Source organism: Aythya marila, assembly GCF_965140915.1.
Source record: "Aythya marila genome assembly, chromosome: 1".
In the NCBI taxonomy this organism is placed as follows: Eukaryota; Metazoa; Chordata; class Aves; order Anseriformes; family Anatidae; genus Aythya; species Aythya marila.
In genome coordinates this window covers 62,100,690-62,120,919 of record NC_139042.1, presented here as the reverse complement: position 1 = coordinate 62,120,919, position 20,230 = coordinate 62,100,690, and the positions used below count along the sequence as shown (strand labels likewise).

Sequence of the window (20,230 nt, the reverse complement as noted above, 5' to 3'; positions counted from 1 at the left end):
GGGAGCACTTTTATTTCTGGTTCGTGTCACCACGCAGCTTTGCCATTCATCCTTCTGAATGGCGAAGCTGCGTGGTGACACAATTTGATTCAAGTAACTTAGTTTTCATCAGATGAACATTTCCAAAAGTGCTTCATTTAAATAAATAAAAAAAATATTAATATGTTTATACTTTCAGAAGATGTTCTGAAAAAAAATTATTTGGAATTATTTCATAGTGGTAATTAGAATTTATTTTCGCAAGGGAGTTCACTGTACCCTAGCAAATAACAGTGAAAATACTGCTGTGGGAAAAATCAGTACCACTTTTTTTTTTTCTGTTTTGCTTTATGATAAAGATAGGTTATTTAGAAAGAAAATGTAGAATTAAACAGTGGGATTTCTTTTCATTAATCAGCTGTTGCTTGATTAAAATAAAGGATGTAAACATCAGAATGGACTAAATAGCATCTGAATTGAGCTTGTAAAAATGTTCAATCCCTAAAACTAACATTTAAAAAATTCTATTTATTGTACATATTTTAGTAGAGTCAATGGAGTTACCACTTTGGACTATATTTATTTCTTGAGTGATCTGCTACTAAACAGTTTGTTTTCCTTTCATTGATCCATATGTGACTTGTGCTATTTTATTCTGCTCTAACACCAGAATGATAGTTTTTCTATGGATTTTCTGTGTTCCGTGTTAACATATTTCAGTGTATGAGCATTTCAGAATAATAGCTTGCTTAGTTTTCACAGCACTTCTGACCTTAAATTGTGTCATTCAGTTCCTCAGGTGAGGATAACATAGAAGCTTCAAGGTCACATATTCCCAAAATTCTTGGGCATCTTGCTTGAGATTTCAGGGACCTGATTTTTTAAGCAGATTTACCTATACTCACCAGTTTAATTCACAGCCTTTGTCTGTGAAGGATATAAATGTGGAAGCTGCTAACCAGGCTCTGATGTCAGTTTTCTGGTACACTGATGCTGTGTTTTTATCACTTTGAAACTATAGGTATAAAATAAGAAAAACTGGGGTTGAGTCAAGTCCATTAACAAATATAAACGATTGACTTATCTGCCCAGCCATCCTCCAAATATTTAGGCACTGAGTCATTTACTTTTAACAAAACTTAGATAGCCAAAAGTTCCAAAATTTAAAGTCAAGAGTGAGAAGTTCCAGTACAGCAGAAAAAGTTTTGTATATTTTTTGAAGTACGTGTATGTTGCAGTTGTTCATGCTGTTTGATTTGCATTGTAGATATTACTTTTTCTAGGCCACTGCTAAGTATAACTTTTGAATGAAATTGTCCCTGTTTTATACCACCATAAATGAGAAAAGAATCTGGTGCATTGTCTGGTTTGAATCCTACCCAACAATTCTGTGTATCTATTTGAAAGATCATTTGAAGCAGTGTTTACTGTCTTACACTGTTTAAGCATGAATGAAGAGTGTAAATATGCAGAGCACCTGATTCTGCTGAGATATGACTTTATAACTCATTTAGGCAAACTGGGCTAAATATGTCTGGTTTGTAAACAAAACTTCAAGTGACACTAGGCTGCCTCCAACAAAGGGGTTAGGCTGTTGAAACTCTTTAAAACAGAGAGAGCTTCAAGGGGAGAGATCCAAAACAATGTACTTAGGAAGAGGCATGCAGAATATATATGTACATTTTTATTATAGAGGACAAGTTGAAAGTAGCATTCCTTGTATTTTAAGTGGAACTGGATGAAGTTATTGACAGTGTTTTTTTTTTTTTTTTTTTTTTTTGTGCTGAAGTTCTTTCATGCCTAGGCCCTGGAAATACTCTGTCTGACTTTTGTCACATAAGGCTTATTCTTGTAGCAGGAAGTCCAAAATAGCCATAGAACAGAAATGGTGATCGTAGTTTTCATCTACAGGCTGGATTTGGTCTTTATTACAAACTGGTTCATTACCACAAGATTTGAATACAAGGGTATTCTCTTGAGTGTGATTCTACTGTAAGCCAGTACAAACATCTGTAGAGGTTTTATGTGTCTCCTCTGACCCTTGTTTCTCAGTGTTAAGTTGAAATGAGAGTTTTCAGGTGATAAGTGGCTTAGTGGTCAGCTACCTTTCATTGCTTTAGTCCAAACAAGTGGAAATAACCCAGATTAAGTCATTGTTCATTGTGACTGAATAAGGTAAGGCAGTGGGAACTAGTAAAAAGTGCATAAATATATTAGAACAAAATCAGAATAACCTACAGACCAGTAGTTAAATTAAGTTTTTAAAATAAACTCATGCATAGCAGAACTCAAAGACTGACCTTCTGCCAAAAAAAACACAATCCTTTGCAGATGATGCTTCATATCAACAGCCTAGTAGTGACAGTCTGATTATATAACTATTTCTAGAATTAAAATTAATGCATTTTGTTTTTATTTAGAAAGAATGAAGATAAATGATATTTCATGTAAGTTGACGTAAGTTCTGAGATGAAAGGCAAGGCTTTTATCAGTTTCCTCAGGCATCTAATAAGGTTAGGAAAAGAAAATCAAGCCCGAGAAACTTGTTCTCCAATTTTTCCAACCTTGCTTTTCTTAGTCCTCACATTTTGAAAAGCAAAGTGATGTGTTTTTTGTTGATGGTGGTTTTTAAGTTGCACTAAAATGGAAGGATGTAACTTGAGTTGCAAAAAGAAGCAGAATGTATATTGGCCTGCCTGTGTTACAAACATTTTTGCTCACTTAAAAAACAAAAAAAGTTTCAGACTTTAATTTCCTTTTTTTCTTTTTCTTTTTTTTTTTTTTTTTAATTTAAGAAAGACTGCAGCCAACTAAGGTCTAAGATGTATTTCTATACTGTGTTTCAGCTAAGAACTTTGAAATGTTTTGTCTTTACCAATTGCTGTGTTTAGGACTGCAAGGTTTTTGAGAGTTTCAGAGAATGCATAGCTCGAAGATTTCACTGGCCACACTTTCAGGGTCTGCTTGCTGACTCTGTAACAGCTCCGTAGATCAACTGGTTTGTTAGAGGAAGTACAAATGTCTTTGTGCCTGTAAGCACAGCTAACATTGCACAAACATAACAGACTCTGCTCTGGAACTCTATTATTTTTTCCTTTTATTTCATATATAGATTAAAGAACATATTTCTGTTTGTAGAAAAGCCATATTACTGTGATAGTTTTCTTTATGAATTACTTTAACTCAATTAAAGTGTTGCTGTGCTTGTTTTTTGCTGATCAGAGACTTGGCAGTTCTTAACAAATCTTCCTATTGCTGGAGATGCTAACTGAGATGAACTGTATTTAGTCTTATTAAAGTGGGTGACTTGAAGTAGCTGAAAAGGGCTGAATTAATTTGTGTCAACTACATAAGTGGTGTAGCCCATCATTAAAGTTAAATGTATTAATTAATCAGATAGATGATCTCCAGTACAAATTTTCTTGTTTTTATTAATCAGTGAAGGTTAAAAATACCTGAGTGTGATAGTTATGAAAGCCTTAGAGGAGATCTCTGCAAAGAAGAAAGTGATTAAAGATTAGTAATGGCTTCTTTTCAAGTTAATTGATGGTAGGGTTAGTTTTACAAAGTAAGTTGCAAGCAGAATAAAGATGGAAGACAGGTTCATCTATCCTGTTTTACCCCGTTGAAATGGCAGCCAGGTAATGATTGATCCTGATCAAAGTGTGTGTCTGGGCCAGCCTTGCCATGATAGGTTAAGATTGTATTGCTTCAATTTGCAATGTGCTGCAAAGTTACTGGAGGCAGAAACATATCTTGCTACCAACATAATGATTTCCCAAGCGTGTCCTTTTACTTCTAGCATAGTTCTTTTTTTTTTTCATAGTGCAGCAACTGAGGGTTAACTGGCTGATACATAATTTCTCATAATATAGACTCCGTAATAACAGTAATTTCCTTTTTTTTTTTTTTTTTTTTTTTGGTAAGATGATTAAATGGGGACAGCTCAGGTCTCCTTGGTTCAGCAAGCCAGCTGTACAGCTCTGCTGTGTCAGTGCTACTGTCTCTTCCGTAGCTAGAACAATGTGGCTGTCAGCACATGTTAGGCCATGCCTGTACTGTTAAATAAAAGAAAGGGTGGAAAGTCACCCTGGGTGGTGTACAACTGATCTTCTGCACTACTTTACTGGTGTCTGTCTGGGATGGTTTGACTTGTGTGGAGTAGTGCTTCATGAGACAGTGCATGGTTATATGTATTTCAGGGACAGCACTTACCTGCTGAGACCATTCTCAAAACAATATGTTCAAGATTCATTGGTTTTATTTCCCTCCATATTACACAGTCTTTCAACACTATTCTCCCAGGGCACGTTCCCTCATACACATAACTTCAAATATCTTCAAGTTTACAGTGTTTCATTTAACAGTATAGACAGAGATGTAGAGCTCTCCAGAAGATAAGAAGGTGAAAAATTGAAGGTGAAAAGTAAAATCTAATTACCAGACAAATACAGATGGTATAGCAATAACCAAGCTAGCTGTGGATACTAGCAGCTGTGTGGTGATAGAAGTGTGACATTCTGGCTTTGATCTTAGCCTTTTGGCTAATGTGGCTACCATGCTTCTGATAGACACACAGAGATCTAGCCTATATAACTTTACTCAGTGTTGCACTGAGCGATGCCATTAAACTTTAATGCCTGACTCCAAAGCTGTTTTTGAAAATACAGTTTCAATGGTCCCCATCTTTAGAAATCTTTAAATTCACTCTGCCTTCAAACTTCAAGTGTCTCAGGCATTTTAAGTTGTGCTTCTTGATATGCCTAGAAATGCAACAGTTTTGACTGCACTGAATAATTCAGTGCTATTTTATGCTTAATCCTACTTTGCTTCAAAAAAGGAAAAACAAAAAAGAATTGAGAAAAGTTAGTGGCTCAAAAATGGTATGCATTTAGAGAACATATCTATTGTGCATCTACAGGATGCATATACCTGTATTTATGTCATTGAATCTGCAACAACTACGTGTTGAGTTGGTCATCATCCAGACTGTGGGAAGTTATGGTTTAATATCCCTCTCTGCTCAAAGGGTTTCAAAAATATAGCTCTTCTGTTGCTGAGAAGTACAGTTTAAACTCCACAACCTTTTCCAGGGTAAGGATGCTCACATAAGGATGCTAAGACACTGTGAAAGCTCTGCCATGTTGTGGAGATTGAAAAACATGAAGCTGCAACATAATGTACTATATCTGAGTTGGGGAGGTCTCAGTTGTGTACGAAGGGACCGGACCTGTGTGTGGTCTTTGCACCATAGCTAGTGTTTTACATTAAAGAGTGATGAGATACAGTTTACAAGCAGCATGTAAGTGGGAACTGGAGTCAGGTCTGTGCTCAGAGGGCTTTGACCACTAGGTATGTTTAAGCTTTCCCTTCTTTTCTTTAGCCTGCTGTACCTGGGAACTGCATAGTATCGTACACTCAGTGGAGGGCTGAAGAGTAACCTGCCCAAAAAAGTGAACCTCTCTCTGTCTCCTCCACATATACCTCTAAAATGCCTTTTACCTGGTAAAGTAGGCAAATAGATCTAGGTGGCCAATATTACCTATGCTTTTGTGCTGTGCCTATTTCACGAACCTTAGTGGTCATGAAGTTTGAAGTTATGTATGATCCTTTAATCAGAATATCCATAGGCAAATCATGGTCAAGTTCTTCCTCCTTCCCCTTCTTCACAGATATGCTGATTCATGTGGCTTTTTATGTGGCAAGCTCTCATAGCGCTTCTGAGATTCCTCTGTTTCCCCAAGTACTGGTTAGTGAGGTTGTTGGTAACCATACGATTTATCTCATAGTGATCTAGAAGTAACCATCTAGAAGTTAGGTAGTCAATCTAAACTACTAATCCAAGCATTTTTGAGTGCCCACAGAGAAGGAGGATATAGTTGCTTGGGCAGTTTTTTCTAGGACATCTTGAATCTTTCTTGCATCTTTCTCTCTCCATGAAGAGGGAGCTTGGAATAGATGCCAATTCTCAGATGGCTACCCTTTGGTAGATGACTAATAGTTTGTCTCTTAGAAAGTCTTGCCAAATATGACAACTGGTTCCTTAAGCAAACAAAACAGACTATAAATCAACATCATTATCTTTAAAAATAAAAGAAACACATTTGTTCCACAAATGTTAGTTGAATTGGGGTTTTATATGTGATTTATAGAGAAAACCATAGTTGTATGAATGGTAATATTTTTAATATTATGCTTACTTCAGACTGCTTTATAGAAAGATTTTCTATTTGTCAGTGTTGCAGTGTTGAATGGTTTAAAATATATGAGTTTAGAGCAATCAATATAATGATAAATTTATTTGTTTGTTTCTTAATCAGCTAGGATTTATACATACATGTTGGAGAAGTCTCGTGTCATTATGCAACCTCTCAACCAGAGTAATTTTCATGTTTTTTACTTGATGATGGATGGTCTGTCTGCTGAAGAAAAATACGCGCTGTACCTCAGTAATTTGTCTGCACACAGGTAGGAAAACAACTTTATATTTAGTATTAATATTTTTCTTATTTTAATGCCTGTGATCTGCTGAGGTCCTTCCTCAAGTAGTTAACTTTTCTGTCCTAACTCTTCAATGTTATTTAGTAAGTTATTTAAACTAAAAAGTAGTTATTTTAACTAAAAAAGTAAAAAGTTAAAAGTAGTTATTTTAACTAAAGTAATTTAGTACTGAGTCTGTGCTAACAAGGATTTCATTCTTAAATGACTCTTAAAAAGTCAGTCATATGTCTACTAGGATTATTACCTTAAAGGAGAAAGAGAAAAAAAAATGAGGCTTTCATTTTGGAATGAAAGCATATTCCCAAGTTAGATTATTTGCCTTTCTTTCTTCAGTCTTTCCTAGGTGATTCCTAAGCAATATCACTAAAATGAGAGAAGCCTAGTTGGCATTAATGGTCTTCCCTTAAATTGGTTAAGTTTATAATGAGTGCAATGAGTAACTATAAAATGACCAATAGTAATTAAAATGATTTAAACTGAGTGTTTTCAGTTTTTTGTATCTGCATGTTTTTCCCATGGATTTCTCTCTCAACCTTTTCGTCTGGCTAATACCTGCATAAAGCAGTACTTCTCAAGTTTGGGCCTGTAAAGAGAAAGACACAGCATTCATTTTTGTGCAGGAATAGTTACTTGATTTTGATTGTCTTAAACAGAAATCTTTATGCTACCATTGTATGGTAATGTTTTAACCTGTTAACACATTTCATATTATACAGAATAGAACAAAGCACTAACTTTGAAGTAACCTGAGGCTAAATTGCTTTACCAAAAGCTTTCAAAAGGAGTGTGTGTGGGAGAAGAGTTAAATTCTGTTTAAAATCCTTTGAAGACCACAAGGATTCTCAACTCCTGATCATTAATTTATTGCTCTTTTATCAAATGTTGTTTGGATTCCCTCAGTTTATTCAGAAAATGGAACAGTTTGAAGTCATTTTGCAAGAAGCTCCAACAGGAAAGAACATAGCAAAAACCTGAATAATTATATTCACATGAACAAAGAGTTATCTGATAAGATAACTGATAAGCATCCAAAAAGAACAAAATAGCATTTCTAAATAGTTGTCTGTATGTGCCAAAAGTTTTAGAAGTAATTTATGGCTGAATATTTGCATAAAGCTGCTTTTATCAATAAAGCTTTGCTTTGGCTACATAGAATAGGTTGTATCTTTCATGATTGAGAGTTTGGGCCATGTATTTCTTTCCTACACTCCTGAGTATAGGAGTTCAGTGGCACAGATTTTTCTTGGTTGATGGAGTTAAACTAGGGGTAAGTTTGTACAGCATCAAATTCATACAAGAATTGGGAAGGCAGAATTTGGCTTTTGTTAGTAATTCAAGATTTCTGGCTTAGTCAAATTTTTATGAGATCATATCATTCTGGTAACATCAATAAGTGAATTTGTTATGTTTTCTTTAAACAAGTGTAATCTTGACTCTACTATCAAATTTAATCAGATAACAGCCCCTTTGAAACTATAGGTGGTTCATAACCAACTCGTTTCTGATAATTTTTCTGTTCCTTTTTATATTGTTTGAAGTTGCACCTTAAAGTAGAAGATTAAACAGTCTTAATAAATAATGTCTATTAAGATCACAAGATACCCCTGTTTCTTCATTGTTTGCTTAAGCCATTATAATATGAGAAATGAGATGTAGCATTGATTCCTTATTCTCTTTTTAAATGAAAGTACCTGAAAGAGTCGTAGCAGTATTGTTGATAGTGGTTATTTTTATGCTTGGTGCTGTAAAAGGTGAGAGGTAGTTCATGTGCTAAACAGTTTACAGTCCTGCATTAAGAGTCACTGTAAATAATAAAAAGGGGAAACCCCTCCCCTTTAGAGTCACTAAGAGTTTCAGTAAGGCTGGAGTTTCACCCCAATCTGTAGGGCAGTTATTAGGTTGTACTTCTGCAGTGCTTGATGCTGTCCAGGGAGGGATATTGAGTTTAGAAACTTCAAGGCATGTGCTTGCAAACATAACAACTGTTAGGGCAGCTTGTGAAAATCAGGAGTGGGCCACTTTTTTTTTGGAGGCTATATATAGCCAGGGTCTTGGAATAGCAAGCCACATAAACCTTCGTAGGGAGGGACCAGAATGAATACGTCTCCCACTGTATCTGCATGTGGATCATGGTGAATAAGGACAGAAACAATTTCTGAAAGGTAAGATCATTTTTCAAGATTGAACAGGGGAAGCACATCAGATAAAGAGAGAGTCTCAAAAGGGCAAGTCAAGGCTTTTTGCTTCACAACAATTACTCCCCTGCATTCATTTCATTCAGAATCTGATTTTATCAGTAGATACTTGATTGAAATTTCCAAAATTTCTCCTAACTTTGTGTGTTTCAAACGAACTTCAGAATTTTATTTTGCTGATGGTATGTAATACAAGAGAGACGAGAGACTAGAGATTTATACCTATATTCTTGATTTGCTCTTCTTTTTTTTTTTTTCTTTTGCCTGGGTGCAGATACAATCCCATTACAGTAAGCATTGGTTTTCTGGCACGTGAAGCTTAGCTTCATAGTTACAGTATGTGCTACCTTAGTGATAAATCTTGCAATCAAAGTGAAAGAAAGCAAAGTAGAGAAGTGACAATGGTGACAGATCAGTTTATAAATTGTCTTTATGACGAAGAAAAGGAGCTAAACAGAGATCACAAAGACAAAAAAAAAAAAAAAAAGTGGGAAAAATCTTACAGAAAAATGTTGAGAGATCTGGTTTTACTTTTGGGGGCCAATTGTTTCATATTAGCACTGATATCCCAAAGCTATAGTGTATATATAAAAACAAAAGAATGTCTTTGTATAGCAGGTATAAGTAATATACTCAAATATGCTGTCATTAAAAATCATGTCATTACGTTTGTGTATGCATATTAGAGACATAACTTAAGGCTACTTAGTTACAGAAAATTGTTTCAGAAAAGATAGTTCAGCCTGATATTCACCATTTTTGGTTTAAAGAAGGTTGCTAGTTATCCTAACTGATTGTACTGTTGTGGCTTCTGGTAGGCAAACTCATGCAATGCTCTCAGCACTGCAGGTTGATACAGACAAAAGGATATTTTTTAGTCCTCCCTTGTAATGTCAGATCTTTGTCACCCTAGATTTATAGGTTGAAATATGCTGTTTGCAAGTGAACTGTATCTGTAAAAATAAATAGCGTCAGGCTGGGGAAAATGTAAATGCACACATTCATGCAGAAGCTGGACTGTGGTCAGGGACTACATTTTGTGTTTGTAGTTCAGGCTGCTATTCCCAGGCATATAAAACTTTCCTTCTGCTCACAGAAGAATGTACACTGCAGTATGTGCTCTGCCTGTGATATTTCCCTCACCCCCTAAAAGCAAGGAAATTCATATGCCACAATAGCTGTAGATAGTTCACAGAACTGATTTTTTTTTTAATGGTTTTTCAGTGCTGGTCCCTGTCCACTCTCAAAAAGAAACCTTTCTATTAATTTAATGTATAAAGTAGTAATTTTAGTGAAGTGATTGAATTCTGAATGTAAGTTGATCAGGATATTTTTGCTTGACCACTGAGGAAATCACCTCCCATTCTAAATGGTAAAGTCTGGTTTTCACAAAGGAGTTGGAGAAAACAGTAAGGTAAAGTGACTGGTATAGAAAAGATCCCAGTATACATTTTTCCAGAGACATTATGTGCAAAGCCTTAAATTTGATTTTTGTGTGTGTGTGTTTCCAGGCATCATCTTTTCTAACAAGCACTTATACAATGTGTACAAAATGGTGATTATTTATTACCATCCATGTGGATCCCCACTCTGCCTTTCCCTCACACACGAGAGCTCAAGATGAGAATTTTCAAGATAGTGAGTGGCCGCGTAATCCAACTTTTTCCAGTTCAGCGTACTAGGGAGGCAGCCTTTGTTTTCTAACTGCTATAAAGACAGGATGACATTACATGTTTCCATGTCTTCTCTATTTTCTCTATTTCTTCTCCTTACCCCTTTTCCTCTGGATACCTTTTTGTTTGTTTGTTTCCAACTGTTTGTTTAGTTTCTTGTTTAAAATGCAAAAGAGAGAATATACCTTCTGTTTTGTGTGTCAGTGTTGTTTGTCTACAAATGTAGCTGTGGCAGTCTAATTACATAAGGCAAATTCATAGAGAAAGGTTATTTTTTAATTAGTGCCACATAGCTGGAAAAATAGATGCTTTAGGGTTGTTCCAATCCTCTGATGTGCCATGCTTTTTCCTCGTATTTAAGCATGATAGGTCACTTTTTTTTTGCTCACAGATATTTACTTTGATTTAAACACTCAATACCCCCACGAAGTCCAGCTGCATCCTTAAAAATTCACAAATATAGTTATGCAATGCCATTTTGATCCCTTTACTTCATAAGTTACCTGTTGCTGTTATCTGTGCCTGATGACTAGAGGGAAATCCGAACAAGTGTTAGACCTGCCTTACAAGATTGTTTGGATCTAAATACTGTGAATGACATTACTAAATTTTGGAGGGTTGCATCAGATTTTCCCACATGTAGCAGTTCTGCTTGATTAATAACTTCCATATGAAGTGCCAAGTTACATCACCTTACCAAAGTGCTGTTAGAGTTTGTGTGATGGAGATAGCTTTCAACATAAGTTACTTGTACCCAAATCCTCACTCTCACCCCAATAAAGTTCAGCATTGAGGATCTGTGAGCTGCACTGGTGAGGATTGATGTGTTTTGTTTTTTTTGTTGTTTTGTTTTTTGACAGAATAAAGCTCCAGGCAGTCGGAAAAGTGGCATTTATTGTATTTAAATGAAGGAGGAAGGTAAAGATGAGACTCAGAGGTTCCTTGTCTGTCTTTCACTTTTCCATTGCAAATGTATGGGCACGGGAGGGAAGACAAGCTGTGACAGGAGATGTTAAGCTTATCATCCCTGCAGCTGCATGGCCATAAGGGTCATTTTTTCTCTGGCCGTAGCCCCTTTCTAATTCTTCAGTGCAAATAAAGAAAGTTCTACTTATCTTTAAGTGTCATTTCTTCTCAAGCACATCCATGGAAAACATACAGGGGAGACTTTTGAACCTTAAAATCATTCCCAAATAATAGATACAGTTTTTCTTTGCCTTCTTTGAGTTCTCTGTCTCTAGTGGTATTTTCAGGATTTAGTCAATTCTATGTAATGGCCAGAGAGGAGCCGAGGTAGGTGCTGTCCTGTGTGGGCAGAGGATCTGGGGGTAGCAGTGGGGTAGGACCCTCACCAGCCAGCACAGATCTTCAGCACCCACCAAGTCCAGAGATGTGCCACTGGGGTCAGATGCTGGTGACCAGAATGGCTGGGCAGGGTCATAGGAATGGCAATGGGCCAAGGCCAGGCTGGGATGTCAGCACACAGATGGGTTGGGGAGGTCCGTGGCTGTGCACAGGCCTGGCTGACCACAGCTCAGGCCACAACCAAACTCAAAAGATGCTCCAGAGCCAAGGGGGGGTCCCAGCAAAGCTTCCTGCACAGCCCATAAACCTTTGAGGAGGCAGGTGGCATTCAAGGCCCTGACAGAAATGTGAAAGGTCCTTCATCAATTTTCAATTAGTGTTAATGAATATCTAATCTGCTTTCCCACATTATCAAAAATCAGCTAAACCTTCAGAAATCACTATTAATTGCTCACTTTTGCATATGTATATTTTCTTCAGTGTATGTATTTTCTTTTGTAAAATAAAATAATCCTATAAACTTGTAGTTAATTAACATTTTCAATATGTGGCAGCTGTTTTGGCAACTATTCAGCTAAAGATTTGAAGTTTGTCTTTCACCCCTAAGATTTTATTGCCATGGATCTTCTGGCCCTTAAGTTCCTAGTAAGAAAGTGTATGAAGAAGAGGAAAAACCTGAATCAGTCTCCTGCTTCTTTTTCCTTTCCCAACCTACTTTATAATCTTACATGAAGGCATATAGATAACTTATCACTGTATTCTACTGTCTTTATGCTCATCTTCCTGTACTTAACATTGACAACCCTACTAAAACACGAGCAAAGGACTTGAAATTTAGAAGTGCATCTGATGTTTTACAGAGGATAAGTAATTTTAAAGACTGAGTGACTATATATGAGTGGTTCTCAAAGGCGGTATCTTAAATTCATCATCTTGCCATTATCCTACTCCAACATACGTAATGAATGTTGATTAGAAAGTTAATTCTCAAATATTTATCCTGGAATTGTTCTAGGAAAAGTTTTTTTACCTTTCCTACAGTATCTCTGGAGCACTGAGAGAAAGTTATTCATCATTAGGTATCCAAGTTAAATTGAATATCATGTCTAATACAATTTAATTATTAAAAAAACAAATTCTGCTTGTAATCACTTTGCATTAACAGCTGAAGGGTTTAGAGGTGAAACGTAGATTAATGTGAAAAAAGATTTTATGTTTTCTGCAGTCGTTAGAATTATTTTTAATGCATAAAGGTTCAAAGACATGTTTTTTCTTATATTTCAGGTGTCTTAAAGTAATATGCCCTGAATTTGTGTGTGCATGCACATATATAGGCATTTATTGGAAAAAAAGTATACTTAGTGAAAACTAGATTTTTATCCCATTTTTCTGTTTTCTGTTTTTTGTTTGTTTGTTTTCCTGATAGTCTCTTCTCTTGTGAAAGGCCTCTTAAATTGCAAAAAAAAAAAAAAAAAAAAAAAAAAAAAAAATTAAAATAAATAATGTTCTGACTGAACAAATCCATACTTTTTGTTACTGTGCAAGTTTTTCTGTCCTAACTATATTGCGCATAGCAGAATTCTGTTCTCAAAAACAGCACATTGCTGTTCTCAAAAAAGCTTGCATTTTAAGTACATGAGTACTTACAAGACAGTGCAGTGATACAGCACAAGCTGTGTATATTAGCATGCCTAGACTGCAAAGGACCATTGAGGTTTAAAGATTTTTCAAGTGTGCTTGATAAACTTTCTAACTAATGTGGTAATGGGAGAAGCCATGCCGTGAAAATCCAGTTTTGAACCCAGATTTCAAAACCTGAGGGAGTTAATCAGGAACTTTATTGTTCCATCAATGAAGATCTGATGTCCTTGAAGTTTTCATATGGTTGTGGATGATGCATTTAAAAATGCTTCAGAGTTGAAATCAATGCAGCAGCATCTATGATAAGGAGGCATATAAGTTTAGAGCATACATGTACATGTATATACGTAGAGCAGCTGGAGAGAAAAATAAATTTGGTATATGTATTTCCATGGGTGATCGAGGGCTGTAGTAGCTACACAAATTTACAGGGAAGTTAATGACAATTGAAAATAAGAAATAATTAATTTGTGAAGACAAGCAAAATGCACTTATTTGATTTAACTTTTTTTTCTATTATTCACATTATTTGTAATATCTGCAATACTTGGCACATTATTTTGTGTAAGTTAATATGTATCCAAGCTAAATAAATAAAATTGTGTTTTCTCTCTGAAAAAAAAAAAAAAAAAGTAACCATACTCAATAGCATTTCAGTTTTCACTGGCTGTCAAAAAGTAAGGATCTCAGATAGGGTTCAGTATCAGTAAATATTAAACCACTAATAGAATATAGTCTGCATTTTTTCATGAGAAAAGTATAAAAACTGGAGACAATGTTTTTAAGCTGCTTCTTTTTTTTCTGAAAATACTTAAGGATTTTTTTTTCTGTTACGAAGTGGAAGAGACCTTCACAGAAAGCACTGTGTATTCTTTTTCCAGAAGACGGATTCTTTACAAGGTTCTTAAATTAGACTTCCAAAATATGCAGCCTGGAGTATACATTATTGACTATCTCAATAGTAATAGAATAAAAAGTTTGCAATACTTTCCAGCTACCTGCAAGCTTGGCTTGGCTTCGTTAATCTAATAATTGCAGGAACTTGAACAAATTAATGAGATAAGCTACGTTTTAAGATTTTTGTATTTCAGAAAACTATAGGAAAAAAAATCTATTTTTTTTACAGTGATTTTGTTGACCACTCTTAGTTCATGTTGTGTAGTCAACTTCATTAAGAAATAACACTTTTAAAGTGTTTGCGGTCTTAGTTATTTTTATTCTTTTTATCTCCTTTGCCTTCCTACACAGGGCTAAGGACTGCTTAAATCTTAATTCTAAGCCTCTGTACTCAGATGAAAAATTTGCACAACAAATGTGCCTTTTTTTTTTTTTTTTTTTTTATGATCCCAGATGGGAGAAATCAAGTAAATTCTAATATTCAGGAAATGCTTTTCCCTAAAAAGCTGGGCCTCTTTGGTGTTTCATGCTGAAAAGACACAATTGTCATTCTTGAAAAGTGAAGTGTTGGGTTCTGCTTATGCTGAGGCAAGATTATTAACTCAGTAGGGAGGCTTAAGCCAGAGTTGGAAAATTTGGCATCACTGTATTCCCCTTAGTCCAATTATCCTCTTAACTTCAGTTGGAATTCTGCTGGAGTTTATTTTAGTACAAAAAGCGGATATGGACAGGTGAAGCCCTAAGTAAAATTAAAAACAGTTGTTTTTTTTTTTTTTTTTTTTTTTTGATACATCATAGCAAGTAACAAAAATTATACATTTCAATCAGTTTACATCTTCACTGTATGAGTTAGTTCCATTTCAACTGTCCAGAGAAAAGCTGTAACTGTGAATGTTTGTTTTTTAACTATTGTCATACAATATTACTGTGGAAATTTGATTCACAATCAGTGGTACTATTTTAAGGACAAGTTTTGTAGAATCTGACCAAAATGAGGCAATTCCATTTACTTAGATTGCAGTGAGGTCTGACAGCTAAACTATACCAGCTGGTTATTAGAAAGCTAATGGAGAGAGGAAGCAGGTTTAAACTTGCTTCAGTGAGTTTTATATCTGGAATCATTTCAAAATCAAAAGAGTTGTCTAAATCTTTCCTGTTGTTTTGGTTATTTGCTTTGCTTTGTTTATTTTATTTGTTGCATACCATCTATTCTTTCCCTCTTTACCTTGTATTTGTTCACTGATTTCTTTTCTTTTTTTGAGGTTGAACCTTCTCAACTGGATATGTAACATATGCCAGAAAAATGTGCTTTCACACTGCACTCTCTGTTTTTCCCTGCCCCCTTATACCTTCACTCTCCACTTCCCCTTTATTTACACTGGTAGTATCATTTACCTCAGTACTCTTACCTTTTTCAGTTTTCCCATGTCTTCATCATTAATACATATTTTCTGAGTAAACAGTGTTCATGGGATTATTGAACTTGTTTTATTCTTTTTCTTTCCCAGAAATGAACAGGAGTTGAACCAAAACGAACATTTTATCCCCCAGCTCTCTTTTTCTTGTCCTATTCCTTCTTTGAAATTCAGGCTCCATTAATCTCTTGGAGCATGATTTTCAAGCATCAATGTTCTTCTTTTCACTTCAAAGAAGGAAGGGTTGAGAGGCAGTGCCAGTAAATGGCTGACGTATGTGATTTGTTATGCAGCATAGCAAAAATCCTGACTAACGCACCTGGTTTTGTTGAGGTTGGACACCAGAAAATTTACTGTATGTTCTCTTAAAATATGTCTTCATTTTGTAAAGTGCTATTTATTAATCAGAAATAATTTTATTTGAATCCAATGAAATCTGAGCTTTTCATAGTGCGTGTTTTCTCCAGTATACCTGAGATTGAAAAATACAACAGAGTTTAACAAAATCAGGGGCATTTTTACATCTCTCCCCCCCCCCCCCTTTAAAGAGTTACTCTGCGGTCTAATTTATCTAATTTTTCTTATTCTTGTACTTCACTTCTGTTGAGGTTAGCTTTCAGGCCAGTAAACTCTCAGATTTTAATGGAAATTAAGTGGAACGCTAAGCAGTCTATTAGTGTATTAGTGTACAGAACAAATTTCTCAGTGTGCTTTAGCAGGGCAGATATGATACCTGGACTGTATAGACTAAAACTGCTTCCCTAAAATTATCTCTTTATACTTTAATATTCAGCAAAAAGTGTCTGGTACTTGGTGTTAAATCAAAAATTATATCTTTCTGAAAATTTATTCAATTTCCTCTACCTTAAACCGCCTCTTTATATGAGATATTTATGGGTTGTTACATCCAATATATTTCTAGGAGGTATTGCAATTACAGAAGATGTAATCAGGATCATAGCTCAGGTTTTCAAAACAAAACTGAAATATTAATTGGTGTCATCTGCTTTATTTTGCAAATTAAGCATCTGTTTCTTACTCTGTTTGCAGATATGTAAACCTCATGCATAGTATACATCTATGTTATTAACTTTATTTCACAATATTTGTTTTGAGTATCTGGTTATGCAGTTGTTTTGGGTGGTTCATCTTGAATTTGGGTTAGTTGCATACATAAGAGCACACTTGCACTCTAATTACATGTCAAGATATCCAAAATATTATTTTTGATCTTGAAAGCAGAGGTATCTTAGCCTTGGATTTTGATGATTAATTTATTTATTCCAATTCTGACATTAGCTGTATATTATAGCATTACTGCTTTATTCTCAAAGGATCCTTTAAGAAAATATAGCTCCAATGATGGCTGGTAATCATTAATTTACATGAAATACAAGAATAATTTTTATTTAACAAAACAAAGGTAGTAAAATAAGTCTGAGACTTAGCTCAGTGTCTTTGTCTTAGGTCCCAAGCGGGCTTGTTATTTGTCTGGCTTTCAGAATAAATGCTACAGAAATTCTGCTTTGTTTGAGAGTGTAAATCTGAAACTCATACTCCTCTGGGTATTTTCCTTCATCTGATGTTAACAAACCCCTCTTCATTGTATTATTCTTCATACATATTGATTGAATAGTAGCAGAGGGTGTACAGCACTCCACTGGCAGACTCTCAGAGGTAAAGAAATCATTCATTATGATTACCTCTCTTTTCAACAATGTTTTTTCTCTCGCTCGTAATTCTAACAAGCTGAATGTGTAGAACTAACAAGGTGTAAATGAACAAATGAGATGTGTTTTCAGGAATAAATTGTATTCATAAAGCAGTACAGTAAAGCTGAGGCACTCCTCCCTGCGTTTCTCTATTATCCTAATGGAACTCAGATATCTGGTAATCTTTGATATTTTACATTCTCTTGGTGTCAGTAAGCTGTTTGGAACAGAAAAAATAACATCAGACCATATAAAACCACTTTGACTTTTGCCTTTTTAAAGCTGTAGCCTGTTTACTTCTGCATGTTTAGTTATAATCTACAAACTTGCATTCCTTCATTTGACTTGGCATGGGATCATTTGCTATTTCTTTGATTGAGAGAGGCTTTGTCTTTCTTGTCTCCGTTGGGGTTAGCATGATATGGAAACATGTGCAGAAAATAAGAGGAGAATAATCTGTCTGTGGCATGAAAGATAAAGAGTGGGAGGCAGGAAAAAATGAAATCTGTTCAATCCGAGAGAAAGAAACAAACTTGTAATTAAGAGCACTGAGAACTATAGGGTACATGTAAATCTACTGAAGACACTACTGAAGACAGAACATACATCTGTCTTAGTTTTAGCAGAAAACTAAATGCACAATAAAACATTGTTTGGAATAAATTGCTTGAAATGGAGAAAGAAAAAAGCAAAATTAAATATAATATATACCAGATGACTTTCCAACTTGTTGTGAATTCTGTTGATGAATATCTTACACCTTAAAGTTTCTGGGCCGTGTTCAACCTTTTGTTAAAAAAGAAAAATCTCCAGAGATCTGTGGAAGTTTTATATATATATATGTATATATATATCTTGAGGCTAAATTTGGTCCCCTGTTGAAGAAATTAAATGCTGACTGTTTAGGCAGCCCACCAGTATTTCACTTCAGAGTGAAAATGGATGTAGCTCCAAAAGATGAAATTGCTGTAGAAATCCTAGTTTAAAAGTAGATGTGATTACTCACTTATAAAAATGGCAGAGCAGCTCATTTGGCTTTTAGTTTAAGTACAAAATATGTCTCTGCACTTTACTAGGATGCTAATCGTCTCCTATGTGGAGGGAGATTCAGTGGATTCAGCTCCTGAAACCACTTAGCTATTACATTGCATAAATCTACAGCAATAATATAGTTCTGCAATTTATATTTCAAAAGTCACTCTTAAAATCATCCTGATACAATTACTGTAGATGAATTTCCAGTCAGAAATGGGTCATTTAAGAAATTGTTATTGGCATACGGCAGCCCCAGTCATTGAACGTGGCTCATCTCAACTTAATGTTAGATCGGAGAGAGATGATACCTCTCACTGTTGTTTGAGCTGGCTGCACATGCTGGGCTCCCTGAGCTAGCCTGAATTTTTTGACTTCACTGGAATAACTTCACTGTTACTGTTAGCGTTCTCCCTCTGGGAAGGTCAGAAAGGGTTGACCCAAAGTGTAGCCTGGTTGTCTTTCCTTATTCTTTTCACTAAGCATAGCTCAAAATCAGTTCTACACCGTTAAACCCGGTGGTGTCAGGTTGCTGGTAGTCACAGTTTCTTTTGATTCCTGCTGAAATCCTCAAATTGAGTTTTGTCATCCTAGATGTAGCTAAGTCTTGAGAATATGTTAATTGAGTGCTAACAACCAGAGGTTGTTAGGATCTCAGTTCTATACAGCTCCTAAAAATGGCAGCTCCATCAGTCCTGGCTTCTAAAATGATTTTACGCAGTGTAGTGCTGGACAGAAGAGTCCAGGAATGTCTTGTACTGCATTACCACCACGCAGGCGGTCTGTGGAGCTACTTTGTTCTGGGTGAGGGTCTTCTCTCTCTCTCTCATTTACAACACATCTCTTTGAATCACAGTACAAAGTGCTGCTGCTTTGGCTCACTACAGTGCAACAAAAATCATATGAAACTTGATGTGCTCAGTGATTGATATCAAAGGTAAACAATATTGTTTCAAGTATAGTGTCAATATTTTTGAGTCACCTTTGATTGGCATTCAACAGATATAAAATAGTACTGTTTGGGAGGGATGCTTAATGATTTTCACATATATGCTAGTCTGTCTTAACAAGAGAGAGCTGCATTTTAAATATCTGAGCAAACAGAACTAAGGATCAGACGAGGAGACACACCAAGGAGAGCTGGGAATAGTTCAGAGGGAAGAAACATGGAGGCTCTGTGCTTCCTGACACATCATTTTGGTCTGTGACACCTCTGTGCTGGTAAGACCTCTGCTCATCTGATCTAAAGTTTCAGCATTTCTTGAAGAGTGGTAATATGGGTGAGAAAATTGTTAGAACAAATCTGATTTGAGCAAAGAATGTTGCAAATCAAGAAAGTCCTCTAAAATAAAGAACTTGGTAGAAAATTTCTGCTGACTAAGATGGTGGAAACAGGCAATGAAACAATGTACAAATACTTTTTGAGAAACAAACTGCATTTGTAATAGTCATTACAGAAAAGCAACATTTCTGGCTTATGATGGATACTGGCACCTTCTAATTTGTACTTTAACCTTTATGAAATTTTAGCATTACCAGGCCATTAAATGGGTAAAAATCAGGTTACCGAGCTGGTATTGCAGGTTAATATTAAACTTACAAGCAATTGCAGTGTTTATTTTGACACTGGTATGCTGACGCCAGTTTCATGATCTGTTTTGTTACTACCCAAGATGAGGATTACAGTGCCAATTTCTTGAAGGAAAAAATCTGAGGCTTTTCACAGTAAAAAATGAATGATGAAAATGATAACATTAAACAGGAAGATTATTAATTCAGTAAAATAATTTCTGGAAAACAATTGGGGATTGTCCTATGTCATTAAATTCTTTCAGTAATTAATAGAACTCAGAAAATGTCTGTATAATCCTCCTTTGATA

The 20,230-nt window shown here is 35.4% G+C and overlaps 1 protein-coding gene across 1 annotated transcript in view; it reads left to right on the top strand.

Annotated features, from left to right (window-relative positions):
- Positions 1–20,230, top strand: part of MYO16 (myosin XVI) — a gene marked incomplete at its 5' end in the record, with an annotated part of 305,366 nt that overhangs the window by 141,629 nt on the left and 143,507 nt on the right. Inside the window, 1 exon segment of the mRNA XM_082751937.1 lies at positions 6,300–6,447. Within this exon segment, the coding sequence (XP_082608063.1) occupies positions 6,300–6,447 (148 nt within the window).